General features: G+C 46.0%; 1 protein-coding gene across 4 annotated transcripts in view; it reads right to left on the reverse strand.

The window, feature by feature from the left end:
* Positions 1–27,319, reverse strand: part of CALN1 (calneuron 1) — a 129,130-nt gene that overhangs the window by 11,819 nt on the left and 89,992 nt on the right. For all 4 annotated transcript variants that reach the window (XR_012634865.1, XR_012634864.1, XM_074923038.1 and 1 more), the window contains one exon: positions 131–284. Coding sequence is in view for 2 of the 4 variants with exons in the window: in XM_074923038.1 (XP_074779139.1) it covers positions 131–284 (154 nt within the window). In the remaining 2 variants the exon portion in view is untranslated. The remainder of the gene's footprint in view (positions 1–130; positions 285–27,319) is intronic.

Raw genomic sequence — 27,319 nt, forward strand, 5'->3', positions numbered from 1 at the left:
CTCTAAGCGTGTCATTGCTGCTTACTCTAAAATAACTCCATGCTAACTCCATGCATCCTTGCCCATTGTATGTCATGGACAAAGCAGAAAGAGAATAATTGTACAGAAACACAGAAGCTTTCTCTCTTACCTTCAAACTCTGTTTGGCAGTTGCCAGAGTTTTCATTTAAACTCTCCTCTTCATTGATAATGATGTTCTCGATGTCCTTCATCGTTAAGTGGTCCCGGAAGGCGTGGTAGAGGATATGTTTCAGCTCTTCCAGTGTTATCCTCTGCATGTCGAACTGTGGGAAGAGGACCCAGTTAGACTCAGCCACTGGTAACAAGCATGGTACCCGAAGGAAGAGAGGCATGTGGGCATGATGCAGTTCCCTACTTGTGGGTTGGTTTTTTTTTCAAACTCATTTCAACACCTCCATATAACTTTGCAAATTTTGCTCTTTTGGGTTCACTTAACACCAACAGTGTGAATGTTGCAAATGGATGTTGCTAGAGCTCTTGCCAGCTTACTTAATGCTGGTGGAGCAGTAGGGAAACACAGCCCTATGCCACAGATGGTCTTCCAGGCTGGAGATGCAGCAATCCGGTATCAGTCCTGGTCATCCCAACCGTGATAAAACCCCGAGAGACTCCCCTGGTAGTGATTACACCTTGCTATGAGCCACGACCTTGAATTTGCCCCTTTTTTCCTTCTAACTCTTCAGCTGTGCCAGCATGGTGGGCACAAGCAGAGAACACTTCCCTCTTAGGTGACTTCTGCTGTAGATCCAGTAGGTAAATGTTATTCTTACACACATCAGATATTAAAACCAGATGGTTTCTGCAGAATATGAACATTTTTCAGCAGAGGAACTTTGCACACGTGTAAGGTTTGTGGTATTAATATCTGCTAATGGTGCAGAAGAGACAGCATTCACACTGGCTGACTCGCAGCGCCAGGTGTGCAGACCAGTCTCTCTGAGCCACTGGTGCAGTCAGTTACGAAGGATGAAAATGCTCTGAGTCACTCCGAGTCTCCTCCTGAGCTGCAGATGATCACCCTGTGAACAGCATCCCGAACTCTCAGGCCTTATAGCCCCAAAGACAGGCTTGCCTACAGCACACAGTGAGCACCAGGACTTGTACACCCTCTTCTAAAGTACCCAACTTTGAGAAACTTCAGAAAGGCCAGACACCTCTGGCTTAATGCTGCACTGGAGGAAAGGCAAGGCAAACTTGTGTCTGCTTCTGCAACTGAGAGCGTGGTGATAGCGTGTGATCAGATGGTGTAGCTGGCACTTTGGAACAGTGCAACAAGAAATTCTGTCTCCTTTCTCCCCATCCTGATAAGGACAAGACAAACTTTAACAGTTCTGAGCTGCTCGGTGCATTATCTAAGACTGTCCTCCCTGACCACTGCTGCACACTTCATGGCACAGATGCAAAATCATTAATTCTCGAAGTGGTTAACTAAGAAGAACAATTGCACTGTGATTAAATCTGGACCCTGAAATATTTATGCATATCTCTGTGTATAGGCAGATTAACACACATTCATCTATATTTATCCACCTATCCTTAGAAGCACTGACTTCTACAATTCTATTTATTTCCTGCAACAATCAAAAACCTGGTGCAGAAAATCTGCACAAAAGTGGACATCGGGAGAAAAAGCCAAAGTTCCTGGGTTTGTCCCAGATGAATTATCTGAAAAGCAAGTCTGGTGGGTTTGGTGGTTTTGCTGCTGTCCCTGTTCTTCAGGGATTCGGCATTCACTCCACCCAGCTAAAAATAGGGAGCACACAATTGTCACCAGTGGCTCCTCCTTGCACAGTTCAAAGCTGGATTGCAAATCCCCCTGGTATTTAGTCACAAATTTCCAGCCTGCTTTGTTGTGCTTGAGGAAATTTCACCACCCGTATTCTGCTTTCTTTAATGTTAAAAGTGCGAGTAAAATTGAGCAGCTGTGTACTTCACTACCAGCATGATTACAAAAAGCGTTTCTCTTGGCAACAAGAGGTGTGGAAATGGGGGTTAATTCATGTGGTTGCCTTACAGTGGTGCTGGGAGGTGTCATTAGTGGAGGTTTGCAGAGTGCCTTGAGGCTGTCCAGGGTCTGCAGCATTCCCTGTCAGCTTCCTGCAGTGCTGATTGCACACCAGCACCATGGAGGTAAAAGCAGTGGTTTCTCACCTACCACCCGATCCTGCATCCCTTTGGGGTCTTTGCCTTGGGGAAACTCAAACCTGAACTTGAGCCCCAGCAACTTCCTGAACCCATCCATATGCCAAACCCATAATTTCATCCTAGTGGTCCCTTCATATCAGCAGGAGCAGCCCATCTGCATGTGGTTACCCCATCCCATCTCATCAGGGTGTAATGTTCAACCTGTGCTAAGAGTTTTCTTCCTGTTCCTGGCTCAGGGACAGTTCTCTCAGGCCAATACAAACTTTTTTTGCTGTAGTTCATGGGTTTGTCTTTTCCCTGTTCTGGGAAAAGCCTTTCTAGAAGCTGTCCAAAACCTGTGTTCACCCATCACCAGATGGATGCTCACCCCTGTGAGTGCCCAGAGCCGTGTCTCTGAGACCTGCTCTTTACTTCCATCCTTTTTTGAGAATATCTGAAGGGGTGTGTGAGCCTCCTTAAGATTTACTTACTGGAAGTGCTCACATACTTTATATGGGCAGGGTACCTGAGGATGAGGGACCTCTGATATGTGCATCTTGTCACTGTGGAGAGTAAAAGACAATAGACTGCTTCAGGATCTGCCTCACTATGTCTCAAGATGATTTTGTTGGAAGAACGACACCTCCAGATCAACCCCGTGCCCAATCACATCTGCCTCCAGAGCTACAGGTATGAAAACTCACCTTGAGACACGCCACTGCCTATGTGGCTCCTTTTCTCTCTCTCTTAGAAGTCTTTGCTGGTCTCCGTCTATACCAGCATTGTCACTAACAATGTTTTGCAGAGCCTACTGTGATGCCACCTGCAGCTTTGCTTCAAGCTACCTGGATTACAAACATAACCATGATTATTGTCTAATCTTAACAACGTGGAAACGGTAATGATTTGTGGGGCTTTGGGTCTTCCTGTACTGGCTAATCTATCTAGTGGGAAATATCTATTCACTTGACAAATATCCATCTGTTACTGCTTCTCCAGCTCTTGCTTTTAAGCTTTATGCTAATACAGGGAGAAATATTGTTTTTATTGTTCCATTGTCATTTTGCCTATTAGGAACAGGAACCATCTCAGATGGAGTTTAAAATCACCTCGTTGGCTCACGTACTGAGTTTTTGGCAAGCATATGGTCATTGCTCCTGCTTCACTCTACAGTCCGGTACTTTCATGCAGGAGGCATATCCTCTGTTAGAGATGTATCAGCACAGGAGTTTGTCCAGCATGGGCTCAAGCTTGGTGCAGCTAGAGACAAGATTTTGCATTGGGCTTGGGCTCCCAGAGAATTCCTGTTATTATTGCTCTCCAATCTGGCAGTTTCCCTGATTCACTTTTCAATTACTCTGGCTTTTTATTGTTGCAAAGACAGTAACCAGGGAGTAACTTTTAACTTTTATTGGCTCCACTGAGAGGAAAACTGTGACTGCTGCAAGCTGAAAACTTTCCGTAGGATTTATAATTAGAAGAAATCAATCATGCTGCTTCTGAACTGGTGCTCTTGCAATACACTGTAAGTAGTGATATAGAAACAAACTGTGCCTAATGCCCCAAGTGATGCAGTGAGTGCCCTGAAGGAAAACTTGCACTTGTACAGGTATGTTTGGCTTCAGTGAAGAACACCAGGAATTGTCCACTGATGGGCCTCAGTAACTGCTCTGCAGAAACATCTCCTGGAGTTGGAGGATGCTGTCCCAAGAGCCACCTGGAAGGGAAAGTGGACCTGATCCAATCCAGCCTGTGGCTTCCCGAGTCCTCCTTGATTTAAATTTCCTGCCAGGAATGAAAGCAGAGTCCCTACCCGTTCCTTCAATCTCCCTATCCTCAGGTTCCAAAATTTGCAGCTGATGGACAGCTGCCATGCCTGCAGAGCACTAGTTTCACTCCTGGCAGCTTCTTCAGATACGTCTTGTGTCCTACCTGGCATGGTGTCCTTCTGCTCTATGCAGGGGGGGATGACCCTATGGGAAGAGCTTGTCTCTTTGAAGAGTTAAGTGCTAAAATATTACTTATGATAATTTCCTTTAATATCACCTCTGCTTTTAAAAAGAGAGTGGGAGGTTCCTCTCTTGAATCTTAAGTTCATCTCGCTGCTGTGCAGACAGGGTGATGCCAGGCTGCGATCCTGCAGCAAAGTGAGTGGGGCTACTGTGGTGACCTGCAAGATCTTTTGAAGCCACATCAATAAAAATGCTCTTCTCGACAAGAGATGGGACTGGCTCCTTTGGCAGTGATGGTTTTAGCTAGGAAAGCACTTGGATACTTATTTTTCCTGACCCTACTGGGCACAGGTTTTCCATGTAAATCATCTAAAAATGTCATCTTGGGCTGTTGAGGGCTCCAAGTGGAGACTGTCTCAGCAGCAAGAGAGCAGGATTTTGACTGGTGCTTTTGAAAATCAGGTCTGCAAAACCAAAAACTTCACAGAATCACAGAATCATTTAGGTTGGAAAAGGCCCTTAAGATCACTGAGTCCAACCACTGACCTAACACTGCCAATTCCACCACTAAACCATGTCCCCAAGCACCATGTCTGTGTTTCACAGATTTCTTGTTTGGGGCAGCCCTTGATTTGCTTTGCTCTCAGACTGATTGCATGGCAGGACACGGGTGTTTTGAATACCTGCAAGGCACATGCAGACTGGCTCTGCCCACACTTGCAGCCAACTGCCACAACAGGGGATGTGGCCCAAAAGACTCTTTGCAGAGCAGCTGGGCTTTGTGCTGTACTAACCACAGTCACGTCGTTCCTGGGTGGCTCTGAACACAGGCAGCTCTGTGAGTGCTCACACCAGACTGTGCAGCTGTTCCTTCAGTCAGACGGGCTTTGAGCTCATAAACTACTGATCTGGGACTTTTCCATAGGACCAGTGTTTCATGTTGGCCATTATTAAAGTGCACAGCCCCAGTGTGCTCCACGCAGAATCTAATGTATTCCCATCTCTGCCTGGGGGCTGGATGAATGGCCATTTTGTACTGACTGTACCTCCCAGATAAGCTCAGCCACAGAAATCTTATAATGAGAGGAACACAGCGTATGCTGGAGAGGCCGAGTCTGGAGGGGCAGGGAGACCATGCAGAAAGGGAGCGAGCTCCTGCAAGCGAAGCTGCGTTTGGAGATGGGAGCTGCTGCACTGTGAAGGCTGAAGGACTCACTGCTTGTGCCTAAGGGGTAGCAAGTGCTGTTTCAATCCACAGCAGTGTGGTAGGACCCCACTGATGTAAAAGTGCCTCAATGAGCTTATATATATATATATATATATATATTTATATATATATAAAACATACTGTCTTATTATATATATAATAAAGTATAAAATGTGTGTGTGTGTGTATATATATATATATATATATAAATATGTGGGAACATATGAAATATTTTCTAAATGTCCAGACATACACCCCCTCCAAATCTGAAGATTCCTCATTATATATTTTTCTATCAAAAAAACCCAAGCCACTAAAGGGAGAACATTTGCCAGCATGAGACCTGGAGAGACTCTCACAGCTCCCCCAGGACCGAGGGACAAACCCACTTTGCAGCCTGTAGCATGCTACCGGTTTTAAAGCAGCAATGATTTCTTTCCGTGTTCCTCCACATCATGACTACCATTACAGCAGAGCTAATTTCCTCTACCCACCCACCCTCGCTGGCCCACACAGCTGCTGAAGGAGGGGTGGGAGTCCTACAGCACCAGCAATGAAAGCACAGAAGATATATTTTGCTCTGCTCCATACACATGTCCCTGTTGAGGCTGGCTGTGTCTCTGTGCTATAAGCTGAAGATGGGGGGGGTGCCTTCCTTTTTCATTTCCTCATCACTACTTCTTTTTGCTCTCCACCACTTGCGCCATGCCAGTGCACTTGTGTTTATGGCCCAGGGTGAAGCATGCAGAGGGCCGCGGGGCTGCTCTGTGGGCTGTGGCAGGGCCTGGGGTTGTTCCCACGTGTGCACATGCACTTTGTCTATCTGGGGAGCATGTCCAGCCATCTGTGGAGGCCTCACACCGCCCTGCTGACAGCACCCTTGTCCCAGCTTGCTGCCCTTTCATGGTGGGCAGGACATAGAAGAGGGAGCAGTGCAAGGGAGAGCATGTGCTTCTCCCTGCACCTAGTGCAATATTCACCCCCCACCTCCTTTCAGTTTAGGTGGGTGGCTCTACTGCTGGGAAAAGCCTCCTGTGAGTGGGCTGAAGTGTGATAATCCTTAGCAAAGACCAGAGCGGGCCACCTGCCCCTCCGTACTGTCAGCTCCCCTGCAAGGAGTATCATTTAGGGTAAGAGAAGCAAACAAATGTCCTCACCCTAAACTGGGGCTGTTGTGGGAGTGGAGCAAACAGCACCTTTCCCTTGGAATGCCCGTTGCAGGCAGACAGCCTGGCAGGATAGTCAGAGCATGCTGTCACCCTGCCAAGATCAGCTCGAGGCCCTGGATGTCCTGTCTGCCACATGGCCATCGTGCAGGGCTCTGTCACCATCCCAGCACACAGGCAGAGAAGGAGCTTTTTGCAGGACAGCACATATAAATTCTGCCTTGGCAGCTCCCAGCTGCCTCCAACAATCCCCACTAGCCTGTAAGAGGGAGCAGAGCTCCATGCATCGACACATCATCTCCTCCTCCTGGGAGATGATGTTGCACAGCTCTGCTCCTGCAGAAAGATGTGGTCCGTCCTGTCAGGGGTTGGAGCCCAGGACGAAGTGCCCTGCTTGCCCTGGGTGACAGCAGCCAGCACACCCACAGGGTGTTTCTCCATCCCGCTGTCCCATCCCTCACAGGGAGCGTGAGGCTGTGCTTGGCCCCATCTGTACATACCCACTCCCAGTGCCAGGAGCGTGCAGGCTCAAGGAGCCCAGCAGGAACCAGTGCCCCTATAGAAATAATCTTACACGCTTACCCACACGGTGGCTGGGGCTGTGTGACACAAGTGCCTGTCTGCTTGCGCGAGCTGTCTCCGTGTCGGTGGGATGTGCCCAGGCCACCTTGCCCTGCAACTATCCCAGCACCCCGCTGCTTGGGAGAGGTTCTTTACCCTACCCTGGGCTTAGGGTGGCTGTCATCCAGGTACCACGCTCACACAGCTTTCAGGAACAGCCAGCTTCCCTGATGCTGCATTGGAGCACTTCACCTGCTGGGGAGCGGGAAGGGGTAACAAGCTCATTTCCATAGTAACGGGCTCGTTCCTGTGCTGGCTAACAGGAGATTGCTCCATTCTTCCTGGCAGCTTTGTCAGCAGGGAATCATACGCACGTTGAGAAATTAAAATCAGATTTAAGTGCATATTCACAGCACCCTTAGTGCCAAGCTCTGGCCTAAATTGGCACTATGAAATGGTGTGGCATTCAAAACTAATCTGGCCCATCAGTAACCCAGTGTGTGTCCCTCCAGCCACGCCACAGCCCACATGGGTCTGTTGAGGAGCACTGTTGGGATGGCTGCAGCTCTGTGAGAGGCACCGACATCTGTAGACTACAAACTGTTCTGTGTAGGGGTCAAAACAACCTCCTTTGACAGCTTGTCTGGGTGGAACAAGACCATGCCGAAGAGCGGTGGCCTCTGAAAAAGGGTGTATGGGGTGAAAATGTGTGAGCTGTCTCCTGTGTGTTTGTCAACCTGAAACCCAGGGCAGGAAAGTCCTGCACACCCCTCCTCAGCGCTCAGGATAAGCGTGAGAGATGCTGGGTGCTCCTCGGGGGCTGGGGAGCTGAACAAGGGGGTCAAGGTGGCCCAAGCTGGTGCTCAGCATAGGAAACCTGTCTGACTGTACAGACGAGGAAGAGAAAGAATAAGCAAAAAAGAAAGACAGAACAGATGCTCTGAGAGCACAAATACCCAGCAACTCCTTGTTAACCTTCTAGAAATGTTTTGGACGCAGCCCTGAGCCATGTATCAGAGGCAAAAAGCTGTCCACCTTGAGGAGGCCATATAGGCTCACTGTGGGCAATGTGCCTGGCGAGGATTAGCAATGCTGGGGTGTCCTCCCCAGCTCCCCGCTGGGGAACTGCAGGCTGACACACCTGCCTGCCCGCCATCCCCACCCGTACCATCCACATCCACATCCCTCCACCTGGAACTGATGCACAACCAGGCACCCATTCAGGTTTTGACAGCTTGGCATTTTCCCATGCAGAAAATAACATTTCATCTTAAAACCCCCCACAACTCAGTCCAGTGCTAAATATAATGAAAAAAATCACCTTTGGCCTGCACAGTGGGGATAGAGATGGGTTCCTCACTCCATCCTGCTGCTTGCAGGCTGCACTGAGAGCTCTGAGCTGCTGGCTCAGCACCATCTAGTGCACTGGTGTACCCTTCCCTGGGCACTTACAACTGCACCACTGGAATAAGGCAGCAAACAATACTGAAAAACATTTTCAAAGCTCCTGCAGAGCTACATAGCCCAGAACTGGGAGCCTATAGCCAGAGTGCCCTGCACCTCTCTCCTGATCTCTTTGGGAAGGTTCCACATGTCCCTTTGTCCCAATGGTCAGGATGTTTCAAATATAATTTTCTAAATGCTGGTGCTGCTGCTTCTTATTTCTTTATTACTTTCTCACCCCTATTCCTACATGTTGTTCATTCAGCGAGAGTCAAGCTAAGGTCTTTTACACTTGTCTTCCTGACAAGGATGACTATTTGCTGCTTTCCCCATGTACTGTCCTGTTCCCTGCACATCGCCGTATTTGATTATAGCTGCTGCTAACAGCTCTGACATCCACACTGTCACATGCTACTTTGGCTCTCAGAGTTACTCAGCAAACTAATATTTGACAAGCTAAAATATAGGGTTGTCCCAGCTCACACCCAAATGCTTGCTAGGGCATGACTACAGAGCAGGGGTTGGGGAGGGGTGGGTGCCCCCCATGAGCCCTATGTGCTTAGTGCTCACCACTGTTTCCTCCCATGGTCCCTCACCAGTGCCCCAAAGGTGGCATTAGCTTTGCTTGCCATGTCCCCATCTGTACTCAGCACGGGTTTAGAGCATCCTTTAAACCTTCTGGCTACATGACACATGATTCCTGGGACATGAGTCGGTGTACCCAGCGTGTTTCTAAAATGAACCCATGAAGACACTGTCGTTTGGGTCTGGTGATGGAAAACACTCCTGTCAGCTGGTCTGTGAAGAAATCCTCTTGTACAGCTCTGGCTGTACAAGAATGAACCTCAAGACACAGTGCCCTCTGCTAGGTCTCACCACCTCGTGAGGTTGGTGCCATCCTTTACTAGATCCAGACTTTTAAGTCTCTGGAGTGATGTTTTAAGCAGGGGAGTGGGTCATTGGCTTTGCCTCTGCACTGATCTCCTCACTTCACAGCTGGGATATAATGGCTATTAAACTGGGCTAAGAAAAATAGGCCCCCTGATAGGTAATCCACAGTAACACCTCCATAGAAAACACAGTAGGAATATTAATCCTGGGCCCATTCAATTAACTTTAAATAGTTTAACTAAAACATGGAGAAGTGGTGGCTTTGTTGATTTTTTGGTTTTTTTTTTGTGTGTGTGTTTTTTTTGTTTTTTTGTTTTTTTTTTTAATTAGAGAATGCTCTCAGGCTGAAGTACAAATTAAAAGGCTCTAACAATTTCTTTTGCCTAGTTTTAAAGCTCCCAGGCCTTGACAACAGGCTCCTGGTCTGATCCCAATCAAAGTGCATACATAAATAGGTCTGCAACATCTTGACCTTTGATGAGAGGCTTGTGGGAGCCTCTCAGAGGAGCAAACCTGCAAGATTTAATTAGGGCTAAAGCTGTACATTCCCATTTGGGAACAAGTGCCTTCAGTCTTCATACCCCACAGATATGGAGTTTCTAATGGATTCATCTCCCCAGCACAAATCCATCAGTGAGATGAGGTGAAACGTGCTCTGGGCTGTGTGTCCTGCTGAGGGTAGCGGATTTTAGTTAGTCCTGTTCCCACTCCTTTCACTTGATGAGAGAACAACAAGGGTTTTTGTGACAGGTTACTATGTAGGGTGTGCCAAAACCCCACATTTTGCAAGAAAAAAAGAGTCTTTATTCTTTGCCCCACCATCAGTGGGAGGGCAGAGGTGTCTGTAGCCCAGAGGGGACAGTGGCTCCTGTGTCTGGCTGTGCTGGGTAAGATGTATTTATGTCTTGATCTAGGCATGCACCAAGCAAGGATGTGAGGGGACTTTGATCTGCATTAGCTACTCCAGAGCTAAAGCTCGCGCCATGTGAGGTGCCAGCAAAGCAGCTTCACAGACCTGCAGCACGGGCTATTGCTTTTTGACAATAACGATAAACCTGACACCCAGCAAGCACAGAAGGATTATGGAGTGAGGGAAAGCCAACACCTAGGAAAAATAACCTGTCGTATCTGCTTCACAAAACAGATTGAATTCGACCCACTGCTCTTCTCCCCATTTTTTTGCACACAGCCTCAGGCAGCATCACTGCCTGGAGAAGCGATCTTTAATCTGCCTCTGAATTAGATCAGGCAGCAGAAACCCGAGCGAAGTAAATGAATCGGCCGTGCTGCCCTGCTGCCGAATGTCTCCTGAAAGCCTTTAGCCAAAGGAAACCAATTTTTTACTTAACAGTTACAAATGTTTCGAGAATGCCGGGAGAAGTGGATTAGAAGGTGAAACATGTTCCTGAAATGCATGAAGGACACTAATAATTAATAAAAGCTTTACCAGGGAGACCAAGAGCTACTGTGAGAAACTTGAGGCATCCTTGACACTGCAGATGATGGTTAACTAAAAATAATAACAACGAGGCAGCAAATAGACCTTTTAATACTGTCTAGCACCAGACAAAGTTAAGATAGATGGAGAGTGGCTTCTCAGGCTGCTGTATTTAGCCAAACTACGTTTGTTTTTTAGGTTGGTCTGCTTGTTTCATAGCTCACAAAGGTCTCTTCAGCCCCAAACACAAGTGCAGGCTGCAATGCCCTGTGCTGCAGTGGACGCAGAATAAATTGTGCTTTACATGTCAGGTTTGCTCTGAGGTGACGGTTACCAAACATAAAGAGGAGACAACTGGAAAATAGCTGTGAAATGCAGCCTGCATAGCCCCCAGGCCCCATTACAACATGTTTTACTGGTGAGTGGGCAAGATGGAGAGAGCAGAGAGGATCATTTATTCAGGTTAGTGGGGTCACACAGTTCTGAAGAGAACCCGACTCAGAGGAAACACGACGTGTTCACCCTCTCTCTGGTATGAGCTCAGCTAACACAAACATCATCATTTCTGCTGTTCACCACGTGCTCACTTTGTTAGGGATGCAGGCACGAGTTCCTTACCAGTATACAGATCCCTAGGAGCCTTCTGCAAGCTGTGCTTCAGCATTTGGTCTGGTTGGGCCCCCCGAGACACCTCCTAACCCAGCTGGTCTCTGCTATGAAGCCAAAATGGTGTTGCTGAGAAAACAAACAGCACTGCCACCCTGACCCTGAAAGCAAAGGCACATCACCATTATTTGATCCTTTAATATTCTTTCTACTGACAGCTTGTAAAACCTATCATGGTTACGAACAGCAGCACAGAAAGGGAGCAGCAGGACACTGCATGGGTGCAGCCATGTCTCTCTTTCCCTTCCCCTGCAATGCTGAGATGTCTCTGTGTGGGCATGCTGGACTATTGCCCACAAGCAAGACTATTTCTTGCATGACCACCACTGGAAAGGCAACTGTGCCCAGCAGACGCAGGGGACTCTGGGCTGGGGGAGCAGAGGTGGGAATGCTGTACAACCTGAGCTGTCAACAGAGCTGCCAGAAGCAGCCGGGCTGCCAGGGCCATGCAGGCGATGGTCAAAGCACAGATGCTGACATGGATGTACATGCAAACGATGCTTTTCTGTCATCACCTAACCCCTCCGTGCAAGCTGAGCAGGCACAGGGTGTTTCCTTGTAGAGGTCCCTCGGCTCTCAGGAGTCTCCTTGCTGTGTTTGCAGCTCTGGAGAGGAGTTGGGACACAAACAGATGCTGGGGTGGGGGGAGCTGTGCAATTTGGTTGCAGCTGGAGAAACCAGGCCAGGGAATAGTGTGCTGGGGACAGTACACTTGCTCTGTCGCCTTTGGTAATACTTATCCAAGGCTCAGATGCCCAACTTTGGTGACAAACATGAGAAGACATACTACACTAACAGAACTGATACAGTTCTCTTCTGGGCTTGAAATGGGATTGTTTATGTCAGGCTGACTATAATCACTGCCCTTTTCTATCTACAGCATGTCCTGCAAAGAGTCCCCTAAAGATAAATGAATAGCTTGCACAGTGCACAGGAGAGAATCGTAGTCCAACACTGAACCACTGTAACTTCTAGGATGAAGATCAGCAGCACGCAACAGAACAGCTTGGAAAACTTTATCCTAAACAGGTCACAGAATAAATGCATGAGACTGTGATTAGGAGGGTGGACGGGGCAGGATGGCCAGTGCTGGCACAGTGCTCATGCACAGCTCAGGGCTCTGCACCTCTCAGCCCCCACCATAGGCGGTTTGGAGGCACAATGTCTACATCACTGCCAAAAACTGACACAGTGCTCAGAGGTACGTATGGCTTTATCATGACTAACTGCTTGATTGGTTTTAATTGCTTTGGTATAATTTGGTCAGTTTTTCCTTTGTGCTTATGTTACCTTTATCCTGGAGTTATGCTGTGGATTTAGATTAAGTTAAAGCAGAGCTAGTATAGAGTATATATAGTGAAATATAGGACCCTGTTTGGGAACATAATGGTACTTTTGGGGACCTTCTTCCCTTGGTTGTTACTGAAACCAGAGCAGGGAGGATTCTTCCCATTCTGCAGTGTGCTTCCCTGCATGATTTGGGCCCAAATAATGTCTGCCAAGGTTATGGGATCTGAGAAGATGAAGGAGGAAAAAAAAAATGCCAAATGTAGTCAATAAAAAAGTCTCATTTTGGCAATTATGGCACAAGCCTTGGGGTTTCTTTTTGACCTCTATTAATTCACACTGGGTTTGTTGTTATCTTTTAGCCTGTATTTAGAAACTGAAAATTGTCATGACCTCAGGACTGGGACCTTCTCATTTGGAAGACATGTAATATTAAAAGCAATTTTTTTTCATGGTAAGAAATTTGCATAAGGCATGAGAAATTAATCTGTACAGGTAAAAGTTACGATTTGTCCAACTGGTACTTTCTAAGAAGAAGTAAAAAATAAAAAAATTAAAATGCCAGAAGTGATTGACATTATTAATAGTGGCTGGGAGCTGACAGACAGACTGGCCGCATCCGAAGATGGAACTGCCTGCACCAGTCTGCCACAGTGGGGACTGCCACTGGGGGTCCTCAGCAGCTGCCCGGTCAAGGCACACGAAGAACCTGGTTTTTGCTATTTTTACAACCTCCCCCCCAACTTGCAGGACCTGAAGTTCTTCTGAAGTCCATCACATCCACCTTCCAAAGCCCATGGCTCACATTATCACATATTAGCTGAGAGCACTGATGATGATGAAGCTCCCCACATGGCCCGTGGCTGTCATGGATCTTTCCTGACAAGTCTAAAGCTCTGAAGAAAGTCAGTGAATATCTAATTCAGCTAGAGAAACACATAGCAAAAAACTTCTACTTTTGCACTTCACTTTACTAATTCAAGAGCAAAGCATATGAACAATCGGTCTTTGTGCACCAAGGCTCAGAAGATATGAAGAAACGTCGTAAACGATTTTAATACCTTCTGATTTGTTTCTCTCTGTCACATTGTGCTAGGATATGGATCTGTCTTTTATTTTATTTGCATTTTGTAATTATTTTTATATAACACTTTGCTCTCCACATAATGACCATTGTTTGAAAACAAGATTAATTCAACTGAAAACCATGAGGTAGAAAGTTCAATTAAAGCCTGGAGTAACTGCTAAGTTACTCCGTTGCTAGGAGTATATGATTTTTTCCTTGCCATGGTAAAAACAAGGTGATCAATTCTGAAGTCCCCTCCAGCAATTCACTTGGAATTTGCTAGCTCCTGCCAGCTACCAATATGCCAGAGCAGAGAAGGAAGAAAATACAAATCAGCTGTCACTGCAAAAAAATAAAATTCAGGAAAGTAATTTTAATGTGTGACTCAGAGCAGCAGGTCTGCAACAAGGAGGGAGGCACGGAGCACTCACACCTTGAAACTGGGAAAAATTAGCTTCTTCGCCGGTACGTGCTGCCAGGCTGCAGAAAAGCTCAGGAGGCCATGGGGAAGAGCAGCAGGTATATAGCTCAGCTCTGGGACCCAGTGCTCATGAACTACAGCCTACCACAGGAGGATGCACACCAATGTTTAGGTGAAATGGAGTAAAAGCAGCACATCTGGTGATAAACTCAGGTTTGGGACAAGAAGGCATGATGCATTTTGGTGACAGCTTTAAGAGCTGATGCCCTGCTTGTCTGGAGCCCACTGGGAATGCAATGAAAACCTTCCCAGCAACCAACCTCTTCATCTCATGAGCACTACACCAGGTCCCTGGGACAGGTTTTTACTCAAGCAGTACAGAGGGCACATTCCTTCAAACAGAGGACATATTGGGTGTATCTGGTTCAGCATGTCTGAACTGCTTAATCATTAGATTTTTCTGTGCTATATCAAAATACATAAATGCCTTTGGACACTTCAGGGTATCTTTTATGGCAGATCTGACCATGAGTTGCTCAGCAGACAGTGAAGTAAAGGAGAGTTGAACAGGGTGGTTGTTTCACACTTTCTCCAAAACCCGGGCTTCCTCCAGTCCCTGTAAACCCTCTTGGGTATTTTCTTTGTGCCTGCACCATGGTATATGGCAGTGTAAAGCAAAAATGGGCCTCAGAGATGTCTCCTCAGTACCAGCAGTGAGTGCTGATGGGGATTTGAGGACTGTCACCAATGGTGCAGGAAGTTCAGACACATCCCAGCCCTGAGCTCCCCATCTCGCAATGTGTAGTCACAGCACAGTCACGTCACGGGAGAGAGGTCTGACCTAGGTCTGTGAGATCAGGCTGCTAATTGTACTTAAGTTATGCATAGATTAGAGAAATATTTAGCTCAGAGATGCTTAAGGACTCTTCTCACACTAAAATAAACTGTCACATGACAGCTCAACTCCTCAGTCCTGCAAACGACGCTTTGCTGGTGTGGCTGCTGGAGCCATGCTCCATGCACCCCATGACTCCGCAAGCCCAGGAACAGGACCTGGGTGGCAAATCATGGCCATGTTTCTAAGCAAAGCCCAACATGATTTCGTCAGTGACCAGACCCCAAGCCCTATACCCAAAAGTCCTTTTCAGCAGCTGGTCATGATGGGCTACTCTTCCAAGGCTTCCCCAGACATGGAGGAATGAGGTTGTTCAAGAAGACAGTGAAGCTTTGCTGGTGCATTTAAGTTCATCTTCACAGGTAGCCCAGAAATATGGCATATGACTGGTTGCAGCCCTGGTCTGTAGGGTGAAACAAGACCGCATGTTCCTGAAGACATGCAGCTCTAGCTCTGGCATCTTGTGCTAAAGCTTTTTTTCCCTACGTGCACTGAGACAAGGCAGTTTTCCTAAGTGCTCACTCAAGCCACAGTGTGAAGCTGACTTTTATCAGTGGTGAGAAATGCATGGCAATCAAAAAGCAGCTGATGATTTTGATGATACAGTACAAGGAAAACACAGCCCTGTTTTACCATGTTGACAGTTACGCAGAAATATTTGGATAATTTGTTTTGGTTCAAAGTTATCTCTGACAGGATTAGGTCCTTCACTAAAAAAGGGATGTTTCCCACCCAGCAAAGGTGATATCAATTTTTATTAGGTATATCATAAACGACCTAAAACATGACAATCCACAAAAAAGATGCGTGAAAAACACAGCCAGAAAAGCAGCAACCCTGTGCACCATACCAAAGGGCTGCGAGACACTGTCCTGCCCAAAGACACTTTCTGTAAGGACAATACATGTCTCACCCCTGAACAGATCATCTTCATACCATAAAGGCACCTTCCTCTTGGGAAAACCACTTGCCTTTGAACAAGCCACATGAGAAGATGTGCAAACTCACTGTGTATGAAAAAAACTTAACCCTGAACCCATTGCTTGAATATCCCTGATTGCCACACATTATCTTACACCAGAAACCACAGGGAAAACTGTTCAACAGATACAACCAATACTGAAAGAAGATCCTGTCTTGAAAAAAAAAAATTAAAAACGTTCTCCAGACTTTTTGCCATGGAGCTTTCAAGCACTGCTCAATCTCAGCAGTCTTTGTCTGAAATGAAGTTCCCATCTTACCTAGAAGCTGACCAGGAACAACGGGAAAATGTGGAAAATTCACCCAACTCACCACGCACAACTGCTGATTTCCCAGGGACCCTACCTTCTCCCTGTGCACCCCCATCCCTAAGGTACTTAATTTCTGAGAGAAAGAGGCTTAGGAATTAAAATTTATAATTCTTCTGGATATGGAAAATAAGCTTTACAGCACATTAAAATTTTCCTCACTCAACCGGACTGTTCCCCTGGCAATAATTCGCCATTTCTCTCCATCTCACCAGACCAAGGAACAAACCTGTAGCCTCACTGAAACCTCCTCTGCTCTACAGGTGCCAATCCCCATTTTCTCACATTAAATGTATTAATACAATCAAGCTGTTTCCAACCTTGGAGTCATCAGCTTCTGTTTCGTCTCTGAAGAAGGGCATGCATCTTCAACAGCTTGATCGTGGTTTTTTTTTTCTAATTGAAAATGTCACTGATCCATGAAAACTCTGTCTCCTTTCTAAACTCTGATTTCATTAAAACTTCATTAATTGGAGGCCTAACAGTGAGAGGGAAAGATGCAGCTGGTCTTTCCTTCCAACATAGACCTGGCAGGATGACTCATGAGCTGACTCCAAACACTCACCCTGGGCAGGGAGCATTAAAAATGTCATATTGACTGATTTCATCCCTGGAAGAAAGGGTCTGATGTTAGGGACACCAGCTTCACCACAAGCTTTGGGGTGGCCTTCTGTCTAGAAGGGATTCATTACTGCTTGAATCCAGTTTCTTTGCAACTGTTACTCAGTGTTTCTTATTTGCCCATGAGCCTTGGCCCAACAGCAGCATTATCATCTCATCCTGTCTGCTAGAGAAGAGCCGCCTTCTGCAAAAGGAGAAGATAGTAGACTTTTGCAAAACAAAAGGCTAGTAGAATAGAGAGACTGAAATCAATACTGTAACTCTCTGTGGCAAGAGAGACCAGACTGTGGCTTGTAAAGCAAGAATGCCTTTCATTCAGTCCCGACCTGTGAACATCTTTACAGCTCAGTTTGCATGGGACACATCTGATCCACTATCTTGAACTTTGCTCGTTTGTCTTAATGAATGCTGATCTTGTTGCATTATGTGCTTTGGCACAATAACCCTTCAGAGTTATTTGGTCATCCCTAATGAAAGCCTCACAGCTCTTAGGGATGAGACACCCTCTCTGCTTGACTGCAGAAGTGACTTTTAGAAAAGACCACACAGGTCCTGCTCCCTTCCTTGGCCCAGGTCAAGCTTTACCACCAGTTCCGGAAAGTCCCTTCCCCCTTTTCTCCTTGGGACAGTCCACAGCAGGAGCTGCCTGAACACGGGTAGCTGTAAAAATGATGTCCATGGAGACCCTTGACTGTGGAAAGGGATTTTTGAGTGGGAAAGGAGCTGCTCTGGCTCGAGGAGGTGCACAGGAGCCCCTTGGCAGGAGTGGTCCCTGTGCAGAGGGGGTGAAATGCAGATTTTTGTGGCTGTGGGTTGCGTGCCACATCTGTCGCATCAGGCCAAACAAAACATTTTTGTATTACCCAGAGTTGGTGTAGCCACAGTCAGCTCAGACATTCAATCAATACTGGGAGCTGTCTCATGCTGTCCAGCAGCATGCTCAGGTTTCATTGTGCCCCTGGGCATAACATCTAAAAACACATGGGAATTTAACTGAACCCCACTCTCATCTGACACACACACACCCCTCAGTGGAAGGGGAGATGAAAAAAGGAGAGAAGTTTTTAACTTATTAATGTGCTACACTCCGTTGAGATGTGTAAGATGCAGCTACTCAAGTACTTTCATTCAGACACTTGCTGAGTTAGGGATGGGTTTATTTTTAGACAAACACATTTCCAGGTTAAATCCTGACTGTTGGATAAGGATCTTCCTCTCCAGGCATGGTGTTTGCACTGTTAACTGCTTTCCTTTAAAAGTCCAAATAATCAAATGAAAGACACTCCCCACAAATGCAGTTGCATGACTCTGAAAGTGTGGCATCACCTATTGCCAGCATAAGCTGTAAGGAAGTCAGGTCCTTTATAACACCGTACCAGATCTGCTCTGTGGCTTGCATCAATCTAACTACATCAGGCTCTTAACAGCTAGAGTCAAATCAATACCAAAAATATTTGTGGGCCATCCCTCAGCACCTGCTCTTTCAGCACATTCAGGTTGCAGTGACCCTTGCAGATTTATGGAGTCTTTGCTTGAAGGTTTCCTCTGCTCCCTGTCGAGGCCAAGCACACACTTAGTCTTCCATAGGTGGCATCGACACCAAGTAACACCACACAAAGTTCAGCAAAGCATTTTTACACTGATTAAATTTCAGGAGCAAACATTTACCTCGCCACTATCAGTGGACCAGAAGCAAATTCGTGGTTTTGTGTTGAATTTTTCCCTGCCAGATGAGCCTGACTGATGGTCTGGATAGCTGAGCTTATCTGGAGAACCAGGACTGTGACATTCATCCTTTGGTACCAGGTGTGCAGACCTGCAAGACCCAAGCTAAGCAGAAGCTAAAGAAGAGATGGGGCTACTCAATTCACAGTAATCTCTGAATGACACAGCAGACTCAAAAGCCACAACCCAAGTTTTATATTCTTTTCCTGAGACAATGCCAAGATCAGGCAGCTCACTCACAAGGCTTTCAAGTACACTCTTGCCATCCCTCACCCAGGTGGCTGCCAGCAGCTTTTTTTTTTTTTTTCAGCTTTCAAACTCATTTAGGCTGGTATTTTTAGATCTTTTTTTCTGATCAATCCCTGACTCCCTCCTTGTTTCTCCTGTGACCTCTTCCTACTTCACAAGAATTACTTGGAGCAATTATGTTGTTAATTTTGAAGGCAACCCCACTGCTTTTTACAGGGAAAGCAAGCGAGAAACTTGAAGCTAAATAATCCTGCTGCAGTAAGAACCCAAGGGAAAACATCTGGGGGAAACAGCTGAGCAGAGCTCCAGTGCTCTGAGCTGAGCAGGTCCGCGAGCCCCTGGCTCTTTTGGACCCGTGTCCTGCACCTCCCACTGCCCAACACCACAAGCCCACGTTCGGGGAGAGCATGGAAGCAGCATTTACAACGTAAGTATGTGACGACCCACTGGTCGGCTGCTGTGAGTTAATCTTGCTGCAAATCAATGCCAGGCATGTTCCTGTCATTGCTACTGTTTATTTGCACTGCAGTAGCCCCCAGAGACAGCAATCAGGAACAGCAGCGCACAAGAGAGATGGCTCCCCCGGCACAGCTCCTCACAGACCTTACAGAGGTACTGAAAGGAAAACAGTCCTTACATGCTGTCAGGTAATGACAAGATGCAGGGACAAGGACACTAATGACCTGAGCAGGTCAACACAGTAGTGTGTATATATAATAGCTGCATATACACAGCCATCAACGAGCACGAGCACCTATGTGCCTCCAAAATCCTTGTGTTTTCCTGGTGGGAAAGGGATGCATGAGGTTCTGCATTCAGAGGAACTATGGGAGGGAATGAATCGGTACCACGGGGCTGGATGACCATCCACGCAGAGGCTTTCATCAGCAGTTGTGCTGCAGGGCATGGCCACCCTGACACCAGTGTCACACACAGGCTGCTCCACAGCAGGCGTGTGCAGGACATGACTCGTGGTGATGCTGGTGCCAGCTGTGCAGCGTTTGCAGAAGAACCTCTTTCTGTCACATTTAAAGTTTTTTGCTTTCCCTTCCAACAAAAAGATGGTTCAAAAAGCTGGATTTCCCTGCAGAAATGGTGTGGTCCCTGGCCAGCTGTTCCAGCTGATTGACTCCCATCAGCCTGTCATCTCTGATGCTTTTCTTGGAGCTCTTCATCCATGTGATATTGCTTTGAAATACCTCAGGAGAGAGAAATCTGGCTAAATTTTTGACTAGCTCATTTTCTGACCTTATTCTTTCCTCTTTGGCATAGCCACAGTGAGGCACAGGCAAAGCTGTGACTTGCTGCCCTTGGGGTGTTCCCGCACTATGTGTTTTGTGGTCCTGCAGTAATTTCTTGGGCTACCTCATTCTGTGCTGCCCTGAAGCATTCATTTCACAACATGTGATTTCATAAAAAAAAAAAAAAAAAAAGGAATAAAGAAAACCAAAAGGAAATGAGCAATTGAAAATGTACCAAGTGCTGCTGCTCCTTGGTAACTTGGTCTCCTGTAGCTGTGCAGACCACCACCAGTGGCTGTTTACTATCCATTAATCTTGTCACTGGTGCAGCCAGGCTGAAATATTTGCTCTCTACCTGAGTATATCAAATGCACCCAGATTTTATCAGATAGGTGAGATGAGAAGACTCTGTCATATCTGTCTGTAGCTTAGGCATCAAAATGGTTCAGCTTTTCACAGATGTATTTTTTTCCAGAAAAAAGGGAAATGTGGCTTCTTCAGAAAAAGAGTCCAAATTCTGCATGTCACTAACACCACTCAGGCTTTATGAACAAGCCCTTCAAGCATTAGACCAAGGCCAAAATGAACAAAAGGCCCGTCCTTCCTGGACCAAAGACTATGATTCTGTTATAGATACACTTGTTGGTAGAGATGCTCTTTTTGTAAGTCTTTTATGCAAAGGGGAACCACAGCAGAGAGGCTGGGACCCTTCACCCTGTAGAGACAGGCTGCAGGTATCAGCACTTGCCCTGGCCAGGGCAAACAGAATTAATTTTTATTTGAAACAATAATTGCACTTTGTCTTCCTGACTACACAGCTGCTTCCAAAGGCCATACAGAAGATTTAGCTAATGGAGACAATTTCAACAATAAGGTTGCGTTTTGGGCTGCTTATTTGCCAATACCATCCATCCTCTTCTTTTTCGATGTATTTTTAATTAATTTTTTTCGCCATCATGCTTGATTGAATAAAATCTACATATAAGTAGCATAAGTTCATAACAGACTCTGCCATCTTCCATACTAAACATTTTCTTTCCCCCTGCACTCTCTATTTGGATGAGTTTGATGTTGTTGTTAATTCTCCAAGGGAAGAGCTGATAAGAACTGCAGGGAAGTGAGTTCAGCTGGAGCCATCTCCCTGTGAGCTTACTGGTGCCGAGTCACTGAGCTCAGTGACAAGCTGAGCCCAGCGGCAACCACACGGCCTATTGCTCTGTGTGTGTGCGTATATGTATATACATCTACATCATAAATGAATGCAATTAAAAGGAAGGCATTGTAAAATACAATTTTAGGTAGTTTGCAGTATTCATGCATAATTCTCAAATTATATCGGAAAAGTTATTAGAGTTATTAGAGTTGACAAGTCAACATAATATACAGTAAGGAGGAATAAAACCCAATTTCTAATTGATACATGACGTCAGTTAATTAAGGAAGGGGTATAAATGAGATGCTCATGGCTCTAGGAGGACAAAGAGGAATCTGCTTCTCTCAGCCAAAGCAAAGTACCCAGGAAAAGACAGGAAAGAGCATTCCCAGGAAGAAGTGTTACTATTAGCTGGTCTTTATGAGTGCTAATGAAGACTTCCTAAAATTAACAGGGGCATGGGGAGTCCTGAGGATGTTATAAAAATTCAGGGGCTGGCCCATGCCAGGCTATGTAAATTTGACATGCCTCCATCAAGAAAATATTATCACTTCTTAGATCAGCCCTGCAAAGAGCTTAGATAAATTTCCTTGAGCTAATTGCTTTTTAATAGTTTGTTGCATGAGTGCTAGAAAATTATAAGTCACGTGGATTTGAGAAAACATATCTGAAGTAAACCTACAGGCTTAAAGGAATAAAGGAATTTTTAGCAGAGTGTGGTTTTCCATGTCTTCTGTTGATCTAAAATCCCACTTCAAGCAACATCAGAGACGCAGACTATTATGTTGCCATTAGATATAAAGAAATAATTCATCATGCATTAGTTATGCAGGTAGCTTTGGCCTATCTCTCGGTGGCAGTGTTCTGATTCAAAAGTAATCCAACTGTTTATGCTGTTGGCTGATTTTCTTTGTTTCTTAATTCTTGCAAGTTACCCTCAAGCTCCATCATTTGGGCCCATTACAGGAGTCGGTGGAAGTGATCATGATCCCAGGCTGGAGTATTCCCACAGAGATGGAGATCAAGAGGAACCGCAAAGTGGGACTAAGTGATGAAACAGAGCTGCATAAAGCCGCTTTCCAAAAACACAGCAGTCAGACCAGCTTCAGATCATGTTGAATGAGGCAACAGTCACTTCCCATGCTCACCAAAACAGGGATGAACAAGTAGCAAACCCAAATGAATAAAAGATTTCTTTCAAGCCTTCCATGCAGCCCATCGCTCTGTCTCTGTCATGTCAAAATCATGCTGCCTAGAAATTTTCTTTGCTTCCCTTTCCCTTAGATGTACTGAATCACAGCTCACCAGGAGCTCTGCAGAAACTGAAGCCCCAGAATCCAGGAGCAACCACTGCCTTCACTTCCAGAAGAGCCCAGGCAGCTCTTGGTGGCCTGACAGCAGGGGTGCTCCCAGATCTAGCTCCAACTTGTGCTCCCCTTCGCCGCCCCCTCTTTTCCCAAGCCTCGGCATTTACTGTAGATGTATTGAACACAAACTGCTTTCTCCCTGGACGTGATGTGAGTCAAACGGGTGACATCTGGCACACATTTTCAACAGAACTTTAAGCAACTCCCACTTTTACGTTTTTTTAAATCATATTCATGCTGCTAAGCTGCTGGTGACTCAGATCATAGCAAGGCCATTGAAAGCTTTTCATATGAGCCAGGTAACGGTCTTGCTTGTTCCACTTCACACAGCTGCATGCTTACATGGTGTTACATACATCAAAGCTTCACTCCAAAACAGCTGCTGGAAGAAGAGGCACTTTCTCATGGGCTCACAACTGGTCTGTAACACACTTCTCATTCCCTTTTACGAGCTGCCAGTTCCAAAAAGTGAAGAGAGAGGAGGAGAAGGACAAAGTCTTAACAATAAAAATTCAGTCTTCCTGAGTTTAATTAGAAGTGTTTCAGGCTCTTCAAATGGCTCCACCTGCAGTAACAAAACCACCAGTATTGAGGAAGCTTCTGCCAAGTTACAACTGGTTGTAAACTGGTTGAGCAGCACTGCATATCCTTCTCTGTGGTGGTGTCTACTGTCATCTGAAACTTTTCAGCTGAAGAGTTCTCATTGTGCCTGCTAACCCCTAGCCCAAAACAATAAATACAGAGAGAAACATTAAGGAGCTAGCTAGACTAGACCAAAAGGTTTCTTTCTTGGAAAAGACAGAGCTTTCCAAGGAAGCCTTCATAGTCTCTATGTCCAGAGGAGCAAGAAGATGATGTGAGGTCATTGTGGACATCTCCAAATGAGGCTGGTGCTTGTTTTCTCATTAGTCCTCTCTCAGCTTGGTTTAAGCAAACACAGTCCTCAATGCTGACTTCAAAAAGAAAAAAACTAGATTTTGAATTTGAGTACTTCATGGTCACCTACAGATCAGGGCACTGAACTGTAGCCCCTGTTCTATAAACATCTCTCAGCACAAGTTTCTCATGTTATCTTTATTGCCAGTAGTAGAAGCCATCACCAATCTGTTCAGCTGTAAGAATGGCTGTTGGCTGTGAAAATTGTGATTTGAAGTCTGCAGATGAAATTCAGATTTGCAACCTTTTCTTTTACTTACTGGGCAGAGCTACACATTCCTGTAGGAAACAGCACAGGAGGAATCAGGACTGTGCCCATCTGTGTTGCCAGAGGTATGAGATCCCAGTGGGGAACAGATGACTGGTTCCCAAAGCTTCCAGGCTCCTGAGCACCACAGACTTACCATCTACTGGGAAACACTAACAAAATGTAAGAGAGTATCCAACAGGTTAATGCAGTGTTGTCTCTAGGGGCTACCAACTGGCTCAGCGTGTGGATGTGGTCCACATGTAACAGTGCTGTGGCTGTTGCTGTGGTTCCTTAGGAGACTGTCACAGCAACCACAATGGGCAGTAAATCCCTCCCTCCCACCTCTAACGATATCCCATTGCTTCATTTCGCTTCAGCCTTGGCAGAGACTTGTTCCAGATTGGCGGTCTGTGGTAATTAGTCAGGAAGATACAGACTTTACTAAACTATAGAACAAAAGGAAAGTAATCACTAGTCTCATTTGTAATTTGTAGAATAAAAATAAAAAGGGACTGCTTAAATTGGAGTTTTCTGTTGACTCTGGGGGGATTAATTACATTTTTTACCCCATACTTAGATGCTGAAGGTGCAATCCATAGCTTCAGTGCCATTCCAGGTCAATGGTGGGGTTTAGAGGTCTACAAGAAGTAAATTCCTTATGAAATGTTCAATGCTGAAAGAGGAAACACTAAATACTGAAAGATGAAGCAGATGAAGTGTTGTCTTTCTGTTTCACCAATTATCAGGCCTAGCATAAAGGACACAGCCAGCATAACGATGAACCAATAACCAAATTGTATTTGATACAAAAGGGTCAGTACATGGGTGAGCACTGGGGGTACAAACAAGTCAGTCAGATTATACATAATCAACATCAATCCCACTGACCCCAACAACAACACCACACGACCAACAATGGGTGGAATAAATGGTGACATGCAGTGAAATGGTGACATGCAGTTTCCCACAGAAGGGACAGGAGACAACCGAGTCAACAAGCCAAACACATAAGACCAAGGAAGCCACACACTGAATCTCTACACAGCCCACGTTTACAAAGCCAGACCTGAGTGGAGCCCAGTCCCAGGGAGGCGGGAGGTCCTTCCCCAACAGGGAACTCTGCACAGGGCATCCCCCTCACACACAGACACTGCCCCTCCTGCAAGGGGTCCCAGCTTTTATCCCTCAGTGGGACACCTGACCCTTGGTTACTCAGTGTGGGACCCCTGGGGCTCCTTTACCCAATGGCTCTGTCTGCCAGGCCGGCACCACCCTGGGGGGAAGCCTAAAGGCAAACTCACCCCCCTTTGTGAAGGGCTGTGGGAATCACCCACATGTCAGCCTTAATTTGGGGCTTGGGGTTGAAACCCCAGCATTTCACTTTCAGAGAATGTATGTGCACGCTTTCTCCACTGATGGCTGTGGGAGCTATGGGGCCTGGACTGCTGAAATTCAGGCTAATGGTATATCACAGCTGTTATTTGCTTATCACATAGCACATTGCAAAAAGCAAAAATAGGTATTAAAGGCTTTGGTTAAAGGTACACAGAGTAGACATGCCAGGATGGAGCCCTGACACGAGTCCAGGAGCTCTGCTTTTTGGTTTATGGTTAAAAACTGCTACCCAGCACCGCCCTCCGATGACATGGGTAAGGATGACATTGCCACAAGAGCATGATGCTTGCTTTTACTATTCCCTAAACTGCCATCTCTTTCTTTGGGAAGAAGGTCTCCACCACATGGATGTAATAATCTATGGACAGACACGTCTTTGTGTATGGACAGGTCAAAAGTAGATGTTACGAGAAAATGTTACTTTTATTGCTATAAGGAAGAAGAGAGACCTTGACTGAATAATTTGCCAAGTTATTTTGGAAGTCCTGTAAACTTCTAGCACACAAAACTTTTTCTACCAAGAAATTTCACACCTTGCAGGAGAAATTCTCTCCTTCTGCTTGTTCTGAAACTGCCTCCTATCATTTCATCTGTACCCTTCTTAGATCCAGTCATCACTTTCTGGACTTCTGACATATTGCTCCCTAGCTATCCTTTTTCCCCACCTGAAGTTTCCCAGTTGAGAAGGCACCACCTGGAATTTGTGACATTTTTCCTTGTCCTTCTCTGTAACTTCTCCCATCCAACCACCTCCCTTCCAAGATGCAATGGAGCAGAATCCAATGACATCCAAGTTGTGAACACACCACTGATTCACACCAGCATAACAGCGAACGCTGCTTCTTTCCCTGTTTCTTTCTGAAACTTTCCTAGCTTTCCACTTGCTGTTTTGACTGCTACTGAGGGTTGTGCTAACATTCTCATGGATCTATCTGTTATAAATAACTTAAAGATCTCGTTCCTGAGTGGTAACAGCCAGCTCAGAGCTCCAAAGACGCCTGATATGGAAAAGGTTGGGTGTCACTCAGCATTTTCTTATTTTTGTCACGGAAGGTGGGTACTAGATGATGAGCAACAAGAATAGCATCTTTCTTTTACTGGCCTTGTAGCATCCAATGGTGTTTTCCACATCCTGACCTGCACTACAGACCCAGCTTCTGCATGTGACTTGTAATAGCAAAGGCTCCAGATGGTATGGCCACACACTTGGCAGTGTTGGCCATTCAGCCTACCACCTGTGCTCTGCTTAAAATTGTTCCCAGGGACCTGAGAAGACAGTGAAGCCACAAAGATGGCAAACCCTTGAAATGAGGCACCGCACATGAAATGAGACTGTTGCCCTTCTGTTGGCTGCAGAAGCACCTCGAAAGGAAAGACCCAGGTTCAGAACCTGGTGTCTCTCTGCTTCCCTTGTCAGCACAGTTTTGGGGTTTTGTATCCAAGCAACATCACAACCAGCTCGATGATGTCAGTGAGACTGTTTGAGCTCTACTCAAACAGACAACTCATCATCTACTGCCTTGAGTGGCCTCCAATGCCAACAACTTCAACTTTTAGTTGGCTTTTACCATGAAGGATCACTGAGTATACATCAAAAGAAAGATTTGGGATTGAGAACCATCCTTGCCAAACTGCAGGCAAATGCTGGAGAGTATGAAGTGTGCTTTTTCGATGTGTAGGGCTCAGAATGATTTCTCATTTGACACAGGGTGGCAACAGTTGGTGAAATAAAGCAGAACCAATGGGCAAGAGTTTCAATAGCTGCTAAATGCCAGTGGAGAAAAAGTGGTCTGTGTCCCTCTTCAGGAGTATCTTGTCACCTTGACTCCTGAAATCTCTCCCAGTTGATTGCAAGCTCCCAACTGAGCCATTCCATCAAAACCTTTGTGCTGGACTTGGGGTGTTGGGAGTGTCCAAGCAGCCCCGAAGAGGAAATCTCTGCCAAGACTCACTGC

Source organism: Athene noctua, chromosome 19 (assembly GCF_965140245.1).
Source record: "Athene noctua chromosome 19, bAthNoc1.hap1.1, whole genome shotgun sequence".
In the NCBI taxonomy this organism is placed as follows: Eukaryota; Metazoa; Chordata; class Aves; order Strigiformes; family Strigidae; genus Athene; species Athene noctua.